This window comes from Phoxinus phoxinus, assembly GCF_949152265.1.
Source record: "Phoxinus phoxinus genome assembly, chromosome: 3".
Classification (NCBI taxonomy): Eukaryota; Metazoa; Chordata; class Actinopteri; order Cypriniformes; family Leuciscidae; genus Phoxinus; species Phoxinus phoxinus.
The window spans coordinates 45,069,390-45,081,684 of NC_136878.1; the positions used below are offsets into that span (position 1 = coordinate 45,069,390).

The window sequence follows — 12,295 nt, forward strand, 5'->3', positions numbered from 1 at the left end:
ATGGTTCAGATCACTCAAACAACATATGGAGATGGAGGCGCCCTTATATGGGCAGTAATGTCCACTAGTGGAGAAGTGTGGTACTGCGCCCAAACTAAATCTCACTGAACGCTTATTTTTTGAGATATCAACCTAAAATTTTATACACAACTTGTTCAGATTTTTTGCCTTGGATTTTTTTTTGCAGTTTTAGAGTCCACCAGGTTTTGAAAATATATATTTAATATAAAATATGAATAATTACATTTTTAACATTGTACATTTTCATAAACTCAAACTTCTATAACTTTTTTTTCTGTTTAACTGTCTTAATTTATTTCACTTCTACAAAAATCTGCAAAGTGTCTTTAAAAAAAAGACCAATCTTACATCTATATTCCAAAGCATTCTTGAATTACAACCATTTAAGTTCAGAATGTGCATTATCATCGCTATTAAAAAAAAGGGGGGCGCTTGATAAAGGGGTTAAAGTTAACCATGTAATGATTAGTTAGCAGGGTAATATCTGTGAGTTATTCTGAACGACACTTCTTTCACCTTGTTTACTATCAAGTATCTGTGAGGAATCATCCAAATAACCTTCTCCCAGAGTCAATATCATTTACAAAATCGGTTCCAATAAACAATTTCTTTCTGAAATAGTGCACGAATGTTCTTATTATTTTGAGGAAGTTGGGAAAAACTGATTTTCCCAACTGGGCCACATCGGGAGTGAAGTCAACTCGTGCAATCCCTCCTCGAGCCCACACTTTGGTGACGTCACGCCGCACACACTGCGCATGCGCATCCCTACTCCTCCTCGTTCCAGAGGGAATCATCGGGCGCCTTCATTGCTGCCGACATTCTCGCTGTTCATGAACTGCGGTCAGTTATTTTGGGGACCTCGTAATGGACTCTCAGAAAGTAAGTGGCACATAATTAAAGTGTTTGGAAGCCAGTAGCTAACCGAAATGTCTCCGCGGTCCATTTGTGATCGAATAATAATGTGTTTATTACACTATCATCGCTCATATGCGCAGCACCGTTAATAATCGCACGACTCTGTATACACTTTTCATTCACATCATTGAGTTGTAAAACGAATACCGTATGTCTATTCACTGTAAATGTTATCCGGGGTTGTGGCCTTTATGACATTGAAGTTATATGGCGTTTTAGAAATAGTGTTTGACTTGTAGCTGTAAAGAAAACTGGAAGATTGATGTCAGAATAAGTGAAACTGGCTCCCATGTGTTGTGTTTTGTTGTAGAAATGTTATCGTAATGTCTTGTGTTACGTTGTATTTGACTGATCCCTTGTTGCATAATACCAATATATTATGTGCTATATATAAATGCAGTTCTGTAATGTGTTATATAAACGATATAGCTTAAATTATATAACGAGGGAGTAGATTTTAAATGATATTCAGCATTATTGCAGCAACAGGTTTCATAAGATTAGTAAATATTGTATCTCATAGCAGGTTTGTAATTGCATAGCACCTGCACTCCCAAGTTTACTTAGTAGAAGTGGATACAGAGAGGGGAAGTGACATCAGGAATGAAGAGAGTGTATTACACATCACATTCACTTTATATGAATGACAACATCCCTGTGATATTGGCAGCTGAGGCCTTTGCTAGCTGTCAAAGTTATCTTTGTCTTGAGCAGTGTTGGCGAATGTTACTTTAAAAAGTAGTGCGTTACATTATTGCGTTACTCCCTAAAAAAGTAGCTAATTGCATTATTTTTATGGAAAGTAATGCGTTACGTAACTTTTGCATTACTTTTTAATAACAAAAAAGTTATTTTTGGCAAATATAAAGTCCCTTTCATTCCAAAGTTGAAGTGAATAAGCCCCAGGTTTAAGGAAATGCAAATTCACACCTGTACAGTAAATCACAAACACACACCTGTCAGCTGTGCTGCTATTCTGGATGGATGAAGAATAGGACACAAGACACAACCAAAAAAATGAAAGAATGTGATGTTTAACTAGTCATTTGTGTTTATTAGTGTGGTTGAATTGGATATTCGGAAAGACATTGGTTAAAAACGTGAGATTAAATGCATAAAGTATATTTGTGTTAACATACTTGGCTAATTCTGCAGGTTTGCATAATATTCTGACTTTGCATTTCACTGTTTATATTAATTTTGAGGAAACTGAAACTGTTTTTGTGCAAGTGAGATGAGTAAATACATGCTCACTTTAGTCTAGAACTATAATAATCATCATGTTCACACACAACTCCTCTAAGTTTGTTCATCTCAACATGAGGACCGGAGAGCTGTCAGTCTATACATGCGAAACAAAGTAGCATGTTGCGTTACTTATTTGTAAAAGTAACTCCGATGTTTAGTTGTGCATTTAAAAGTAATACATTACTTTACCAGTGGCTTGAGAAGAGTAATCTGATTACATAACTCACGTTTCTTGAGTGTAGGTTGGAAATAATTGTAGTATTTTTTAAGAATGACTAATTATAATGCAGTAACTATTAGCAGCTTTTGTTTTTGTCATGTTTTGATTATTGAATTGAGTTGGAGAGTATCATTTGAATATGATAGATAACATTAGAAATACACATCTGTGCAAGTTTCCTGTATCAGGGCTGGGAGGAACGAGGAAGGGAATATGCCGGCACACAATCCCACTGTATTGTCACGAAGAAGTGGGTCATGCCGTTGTGGGTTTTGTGAAGGAGTCCGATTCCACAGGCTATGAATGATGTAACGGTTGGACTTTTCAACAGGCGGGCCGTGGCATTCGCTTGGCTGCAACTTACAATTAATCTAATCTGGAGTCTAGCAGTCAGAAGAAGAAACGCGAGGGGATCAGATGTCAGCCCTGGAAAGTTAGATCAGGTTTACTGGCCTCCATAAACTCCTCAATGATACGCGTGTGTATGCATGTGAGTCTGTTACAAAGGTGGACCGCGTTGTTTATGTGTCTTTAGTTCTGCAGTTTAGGGTGTGGATCTGTGTTGGTCAAAGAGCAAAATTACAGATATTAGTATGTGTACTTCTAGTGCTGTATGTCTGAAGCAGCCCTTACGGAAATGTAATATATATTAAGCGTCCTTGAGCTTGGGTAAGGCGCTATATAAATTAAACATATTATTATTATTATTATATATGACATATATGTCCCTATATCGCTAGTGAGGCCATCATATATGCTAAATATAAGACAATATATTGCTATCACATATATACATATCTCTACATATATGTTGATATAGGTTTTTAACATATATAAATTCGCCATATTAAATTAGTATATTGACATATTAATATGATTATTATTTATATAATACTGTATGTTTTGACCATATATGTCACCGATATGTTTAATTTATATATGCCAAACTATTTACTATTAACTATTTATATCAAGTCTACAGATCCACATTTCATTTCAATTTCTATCTCATTTTCGAATCTTTTATAAACAAAATATTATTATTTTACCTCTTCTTGACCAGCTCATAAAAACAAAACAAATACTACACAAATTCTATTTGAAAACTGATAATTATATATGTGACATGTATATATAAAAAAAAACACTATTATACATACATTAAATATATGTCAATTGTTTTATTTTCTAATAGGTTTTGTATATGGGCATATATATGTGGATATATTTAATATATGTGTATTTCATATGTGTACATATATTACATTTCCGTATGCTCTGCTCTCTCGTGTTTCCCTTTGCAATAGTTTTGTGTTGACCAAGGAAATATAGTGTATTAAGTCGAATGTAACGGACAGAAAGTGTCTGGATATTTAGAAGTTGTAAAACTCAGATCGAGACAAATGTCAGGTCCAGTGTTTCTTTTAAACGGCCGGCTCATGTGATATTTATTTTGTTTTTCTTCACACATCACATGTCTCATTGTCTCATATTTCATCTCAAGCATGTTCCCTTATTGACAGTGTTTCTCCTTGGTAAACAAATAGACTAACTTCAGAATTATTAGAGGTGATTAATCAGTAAAAAAAAAAAAAAAAGGTTTTTAAACTGCAATTAGTCGGCATGAAATTCACTCTTTTCTAAATGCATGTTATGGACGTTATTGTGAACAGTTCATCCGTGCATGAATCATTTTTTTTTCTGGTTAAAACAACGTATGCAAAACATTTTACCTGCTTAAAATGCATGCTTGTGTTCATCTTCTGCCTCCACTTCTGAGATCAACAGTCAATGCATAGAAACATGTCCCACCCTACATTTTTTTCTTTTACGATGATCCATTTCAATTAAAAGGTACCATTACAATATGGAAGAAAAATTAAAATCAACAGAATTTTTTTTCGATTTGTGTGTGTGAGTGATTTCCCTCTAAAAATAATTTGTTGACGTATTAATCCCTGATAAGCATTTAGCATATTTTCAGTCGCGATATGTGCAGACCTAGCCATGGTAATGAAAACGACACAATGAATTGCTAGTGTTTTAGGAAATGCAAGCTGGGACAAACCTAGATACTGTAAAGATTCTGTATATTTGGCTTTAGAGTCAGTATCTCTCTGGATTAGGCCCTCCAGAAGTCTTTATCCTTAACTAGCATTGTCTCCTGGATTTGAAGGATTTAAGGGACCGTCTGACACTGACCAGAATAGTTTGCTCTACGTCATTCTGTCTCCACCCTATTGTTGACTTTGTGTTTGTGTCTGCTCGCAGTGCGTAATCTCAGGAGAGAGATGGTCATAATCTCTGTGTTGAGAGTAGCCTAATTAATTAGCATCAGTGCATGCTTATCTTTTTGTGTTTCATGTTTTATATCTGTCATCGTTTACTCACCCGCATATGATTTTGCTGTTTCTTGACAAAAAAACAGCCAGTAAACGGTAGCTCATCCTCCATGAGGTTCACACACAACATTATCTTTTAACATTATTGCATTAAGGAAGTACCTCATTTAAGTGACGAAAGGGTAATTATATGTCACTCGTTAAACTAGATGTTAAATGTTAAACGGGCAGTCCTGTGTTTTTCCCTGCATTGATCTGTGCAACGTCGCAAATTTTGTGATAGTTCAGAGAGTTTATCATTAAAGGGAGACTTCAGGATTTAGCATTAAGCTTTATATCAGTAGAAAACCTGTAGTATTTTCAAATTACCGTGTTTCCCTCCCTCATGTCCCCCTGAGACAAGATATTTAGGCCTATGTATTTTTTGTCTGTAAAAAAACCTCCGATGACGCAAAAATCTTCATTTTGCGTCATCGGAGGCTTTTTTGGCTAAAAACTACAGCCAGTAGAAGGCGCTAGATCCGCATGTTTTCAAGCCGCCCATAGAGGAGGGATCTCACTCACAGAATGTACAAATAGTGTCAGCCATCTTTTATTTGGAAGCTAAGCTAACAGGCTCTTGTTGTGTTTAGAAAGCGGAGTAGTAGCGGTTACCATCCTCTTTTCCCCGGACATATCCAGCCGTCGAGATCGTCCAAAATGTCCGGGATTCGGCTTTTGCTTTCTGCAGTCGCCATTCATTGTTTACATGCACACCTTTTGTTTCAATCTCACTGAACTCACTCCGATCGGTGAATCTGAATGTAGTGTTTACATGAATGCTAAACAAGTGATCGGTTGATGTGTGTTTTAACATTGCTAAGAAAATTCCCGCTCCTCCGTGAGAGATACGAGACCGGTGCGTCTCACAGGCGCCGTTCATCAGTAATCACGCCACCGCCTCGTGTCGTTCTCCCGCGGCCGTCAGTCTCGTCCCGCTCGCCGTTCTCCCGCGGCCGTCAGTCTCGTCCCGCTCGCCGTTCTCCCGTGGCCGTCAGTCTCGTCCCGCTCGCCGTTCTCCCGCGGCCGTCAGTCTCGTCCCGCTCGCCGTTCTCCCGCGGCCGTCAGACTCGTCCCGCTCGCTGTTCTCCCGCGGCCGTCAGTCTCGTCCCGCTCGCTGTTCTCCCGTGGCCGTCAGTCTCGTCCCGCTCGCTGTTCTCCCGCGGCCGTCAGTCTCGTCCCGCTCGCCATTCTCCCGCGGCCGTCAGCCTCGTCCCGCTCGCCGTTCTCCCGCGGCCGTCAGTCTCGTCCCGCTCGCCGCAGTAAACATGAGGAATGGTGGCTGTAGAACGCAAAAGCCGAATCACGGACGTTTTGGGCGGTCTCGAAATCCTGGGCAGACTCGTCACGGAGACTCACTAGTAGCCCAGCCTTGTTGTTTAACTGCGTTCTCTTACCGGTAGGCGTGGCCTCGTAGGGCAGCGAAGCAAGTGCATTCTGGGAGTTGTTGTCTTTCATCCACATGATGAGCCACAAATACATTTTCTGGCTTTTCTCAATCTAGAAGGCTCCAAATTCAAAAATAATTTTACATTTCTACTTCATAAATGAGTGACCCATTTTAAATACACATTCATCTTTACAGAGGTGAAGTATCACTTTAAGGATTACCTTATGTCAAAGAAAATACTTCAAATTGTTTTCTAGCTATGTTAAATACAGTAATGATGTTGAGTAACTATTTTTAGTTCTGATTAGCAGGGGAGGTTCTAGGATGTTATAATTATGTGGCTTAGCTGATTGGCCTCTGCTGATTCTGCAGCCAATGAGCTTACTTGCTCAACATTTAAATAGTTTAGTTCAGTCTAGTTCATTGTCCGCTGTAAGCTAGTTATATATCGTGGAATCGCAGTTCTTCTGGGATCCTCCACCTCCCCCAGCTCCACCTGTCTAGATCTACTATAGGATTCATTAATGCATATTAATGCAGCAGCATATCTTATGCACACATTTTGCTATTTTGCAGTTTCAGAAAACAATTTCGCCACAGACCTGGAAAAACCCAGTCTAAAGTCAGTGGCGCATTATTTAGATGCTATTTTAAGGGCGCGTGCTTGGCCATAATGTAGCGTGTGCACAACGCAAACACACTCTCATCTACACAGACGCAGCAGTTCATATTTTTGCAAATCATATATAATTACAAGGAAAAATATTACCACATGAGGGAAATCATTGTGGTGTCCATGAAGATGTGTAAAAATAGGCATAAATCTAGATTACACATTTACCCAAATTATTCAGGCTAATTGTAGTAATGACGGATCAAACCTGTTTGGTCAATAGTGGCGAGACACATCGGTATATAAGGACATCTGACAAAGTGGGTTGTCCGTCAAGAACCAGGAAACTAAATTCTGAAGACTGCGAAATCACCGTTACCATCATGTAAGTTGCGTGCGCCGGCAAACCCGCCGTTATAATAGCAATCCGCCATGGAACAAGCGTGCCGGCTCTTAAAGGGAATGTGAGAGGACGCTCTGATTGGTTTATTTCACGTTACGCCCAAACCACACCTATGAGTAATGAAGCGACTTCAGACCAACACATCTTAGATTTGCGTCGTGCGCAAGAGTCATTTATCCCGCCGGTATAATAGCAACAGCGCCCGAGATCCGCCCACAAAGTTACTTGTGTTTCGCGTTTGATTCTTGCGTTTCAGAGCGCTAAAATAGGGCCTCTAGTCTGCCAAGACCAAATATTAACATTGTACATAAAAATATACATTAACGTGCTAAAGCTATTCAGAGATTGAAATTACTATTTTAAATGTATTTGCATTTATGGAAGACACAGTACACAGTAAATCGCAAACAGCAGGGCAAGAAAATATAAAAAAATTCCCTAAAAGATGCTCTGAATGAAACCAACCACTAACCTCGCTTGCTGATCCACAAAGTGACTGGATCACAAACTTCTCCTTTTGCTTTATTTTCCTCCTTTGACCGGAGAATTGTCCTTCCACTGAAATTTGATTAGCTTTGCATGTGGCCACGTCAGGGAAAGCTGCAGAGTTGGCATCACTGCGTTTCTCCTTAAGTGAGTCACATACTGCATTTTTGTGTATCACTGCCCTGGTCGTGTCAATGATTTTCTTCTGCAGATATTGGTGAAAGCTGCTGTTAAATATAGTAGAACACAATATATTTGCTGCTTTGATTCAACTTCTTGTAAAACCATACAGTTTTACCAGAAGCATGGAGTTTAAACCATGTGTTTAGCTTGCTCGTAAATCTTAAATGGTTCTGATTATTGGTGCTTAACCAGTAACAACACATTTTATGATAATTTATCTTCCTAAACCAGTGATACCTATAAATTGGAATGGTGTTGGATGACCTATACATATAATATACATGCTTGCAAGCCGGGCCTATAATATTAAAGGGCATATTGCAGGTTAGAGTACCCAGTGAGCCAATGTATAGAACAATAATGTAGGAACTAGATTTAAATATAAACATATACTTATAAAACGCTATTTAGGCTTCTGGAGTCGTTTTTGTGAGAAAATTTTATTTCCGCATTTGAAAACCGCCAAACCGGAAGTGACGTATCATGAGGGAGCGCGGTCAAAGTAAACAATAGGAAAGCAATGGATCGCAATGACAGTTCGGACGCTGAGGAAATTGTAGCTTAAATGTTTACTCGTATGATGGACCTCAGCCATATAATTATGAGCCTTATATGAAGCCAAGAGAGTAGACAGGCCAGGATTAGACAAAACAACGGTCAGAGGAGACACATTGAGCTGTGGTGTGAGGAGAACGGGGCAGGAGTCGGGTCTCGATGAGAGAACAGTGTTAGCTTATAGATGTATTCACGTTAGCCGACGATATGTATAACACTATGCTCAGATCACAATATTGTAATTATGTGTCAGGCAATAGCAAAGCTAGTATTTAGACCCTTACCTGCATGTGTGTGTCAGCCATTAGGAGACAGTTTCCAGAGAAAGAGGGACATTATAAAAGGTTTTGAATAGCCCCATTTGGTGATAATGAATAAAAAAATAATCACAATCACAACTGTCTTACTGTATAAAAACTTTATATGTAGAAGCAGCCAACACAAACATTACAATTCGGAGTACAGATTGAAAATGAACATATTATATTATATTATAATAATAATAATAAGTGTCGGCTGCAGACTTGCAAGACATTACAAGTTTATGGAGGATACGTTAATGAATTAAATTAAGACAAGGCACATTTTGTAAAACAAATGTACAATAAGTGATCTCTGACGGATCCGTGAGCGTCATGTTTCCCACCGGTGGCCGACCCACATGCTGACGGCGGACCGGGCGACCAGATGAAGGAGCCGGGACAGTGTGCACATATCGCCGTCATCATATAACGTAACGTTAACTCATCATATCGCCGGGATTATAATCATGCAGTCTATAGTGAACGCTACACACTACCGCGTTTTTCAAAGCAGACGCAGAAGCGAAGTCCCATCTCTTACCCTGCACAAAACACACACAAACACGGAAGAAAGCACCATCCTTTTTCTTGTTCGGAAACCTGTGGACTCGATGTCCTGACAGGCCATAATTCACAGTCATTTATCACGATAATTATTAATTGAAATACAATAACCACCGAAAACACACTGAATCACGACCGCTTCAACATAATACCAGCCTATTCTGCACTGAGCGAACGCAGCGCCGCCAAACGACTCCCCATTGTGACGTAATATGACGTGGTGGTGAAAAAAAAGCGTTTTTTCAACACGGTCAAGGAAACGGTCACGTTTTCCACTGAATTTGTGAATGTCTGGCAAAACAATTTTTAATCGTGCATTTACTCTTCATATGGTATTTTCATACAAGGTTATATATTAATTCTGAAAAAAAAAAACCCTGCAATATGCCCTTTAACCCTCGCCAAGCGCCAAATGTGAGTAAAAATCGGTGTTGGCGTTGTCAATCGCCAGCTGGCCTGTCATATTTTTAGGAATTCTAGCAATGCAATGTTGAATGTAAATTTCTTTAAAAAAATGACCAAAATTGAAAGGTGAGACTTTGTTTAATATCAAAAGTAAGTCTGTCCTGACTGTCAGTGTGTTGTCAGTGTCTCTGCACCGCGATGTATTTTTCACTGCGTGAGAACATGGTGTGTGTGTGTGTGTGAGAGCGGCGTAGCTTGTCAGACATAGCGACAGTAACTAAGGGGGGCGGGTCTTTGCGAACGGTCAATTGAAAGATTCAAGCGCAAGAAGACGCAAAAGAGAACTTGATTCGTTACTCGCTGTGTGGGTTTTATGTGCGCAAACATCACGCAAATATTTGAACGCTCTTTCACGTCTTCTTGTGCTTGAAAATGCCAATATTAGTGAGTAAGCTTGTAAACAGTCAGTTATGCAAACAGTTGAGAAAGAAAACGCATGTGTATCATTATATTGGAACCGTGCATTCACTCTTAAAGTGACAGCAGCCTAATATTCCTGCTGCCGTCTGTGTCCTTAATGTTAATCAACAAAAGACAAAGAAAAATCACTCACTGATCTTTGCTGAATAAGTTTTTTAACTTTAATAAGGAATAATCCATGTTTAATTTACATAGTGAAAACTATGTTGTGTTATTTTACATTTGATTACTTTATTAAATTTATATACCTGAAAATTGTTAGTTCACTTTCGAATAAAAATGTCCTGATAATTTACTCACCCCCATGTCTTCCAAGATGTCCATGTCTTTCTTTCTCCATATAATGGACTTCAATGGCAATCAACGTTTTGAAGGTTCAAATGTGAGTTTCAGTGCAGCTTCAAAGTCTCGACACGATCCAGCCGAGGAATAAGAGTCTTATCTAGCGAAACGATTGCTCATTTTCTAAAAAAATAAAATAATAATATACTTTTTAACCACAAATGCTCATCTTGTACTATCTCTGAGATGCGCCATGCATTACGTCATCACGTTGGAAAGGTCACGCGTGACGTAGTCGGAGGTTGACAAGTTTGGAGAAGGAGGACCGTTCAAAGTTATTGTATGTTGAATGACACATATTTATATGTATTTATGTCAGTTTATTGTTTAAAATGGTCCTTACGTGTGCATATCCTGGATGTTCAATGATGTCACGCGTGACCTTTCCAACGTGATGACGTAATGCGTGGCGCATCTCAGAAATTGTACAAGGCAGGCATTTGTGGTTAAAAAGTATATTATTTAAATTTATTTTTAGAAAATGACAGATCGTTTCGCTAGATAAGACTCTTATTTCTCGGCTGGGATCGTGTCGAGACTTTGAAGCTGCACTGAGACGGACATTTGAACCTTCAAACCGTTGGTTGCCATTGAAGTCCATTATATGGAGAAAAATCCTGGAATGTTTTCCTCAAAAACCTTCATTTCTTTTCGACTGAAGAAAGAATGAAATGGGGGTGAGCAAATTATCAGGAAATCATTTATTGAAAGTGAACTAATCCTTTAAGTCCCGGCCATTGCCAGGTGTGGCAAAAAATTAGTTGCTAGCAAATATGCCATGATCACTGTTTTTTAAATCTCTGTTTGGTGGTATTAGTTTTTAAAAATGTGATTTTTCTGGATTGCAAAACAAATAAAGACCAATTTTATTCCTCAAGCAGAGCATCAGAGAGGTTTCCGCATCAGTTGCTATATAGGACACCTAACAAGCCTCAGAGGACAGATATGGCTGTATATTATTAAATGAGGTCAAATGTTTTGTGCTTCATATAGGAACCAAAGCCGCATATAAATGGTGCTTTGATTTTAAAATAGTTTTACTGACTAAAGGAACACACAATATGGAAGGAAAATGTGATGTGTGATAAACGTGCAGTGGTGATATGGGATGCGATTGATAAGATTGATGTGTCATCAAATAAATGCGGACAAGTGAAGGATACTTTGGGCTTTAGACTTGATGAATGCCATGTTAAATATCACATTTTTAATAATAAATCATCTTGCTGAAGCCTTCTGGTCTTCTCTACAAATTTGAATATCGTGCAAAAGTTCATTAATTTCAGTAATTCGACTTAAAAGGTGAAACTAATATATTATATAGACTCATTACATGCAAAGTGAGATATTTCAAGCCTTTATTTGTTATAATTTTGATGATTATGGCTTACAGCTTATGAAAACCTTTTCACAATATTCTGAATTTGAGGTTTTCATAAGCTGTAAGACATAATCCTCAAAATTATAACAAATAAAGGCTTGAAATATCTAACTTTGCATGTTATGAGTCTATATAATATAGTCACCTTTTAAGTTAAATTACTGAAATAAATGAACTTTTGCACCATATTCTAATTTTTCAAGTTTCACTTGTAAATTGTTTAAATATTTAACACAAAAGTAGTGTGTTTTTGCCTCAGAGAATTTGAAAATATATCTATGAACCCTTTGGTTGGGTCTTATCCTATATATAAAAATGAATCCAAAATGCCAAAAACAAAGATGGAAATATTGACAGCTTGCCAGATACATCAGTGCATGAACAATATGTTTTAGTTTTAGTA

General features: G+C 38.2%; 1 protein-coding gene across 2 annotated transcripts in view; it reads left to right on the forward strand.

The window, feature by feature from the left end:
- The first annotated feature begins 745 nt into the window (after window positions 1–745).
- Window positions 746–12,295, forward strand: part of fsd1l (fibronectin type III and SPRY domain containing 1-like) — a 56,926-nt gene continuing 45,376 nt past the window's right edge. The window contains exon 1 of one of the 2 annotated variants that reach the window (XM_079606436.1): window positions 746–903. In XM_079606436.1, the coding sequence (XP_079462562.1) occupies window positions 889–903 (15 nt within the window). In that variant the 5' untranslated portion in view covers window positions 746–888. The remainder of the gene's footprint in view (window positions 904–12,295) is intronic. The other variant, XM_079606435.1, reaches the window with a different exon arrangement.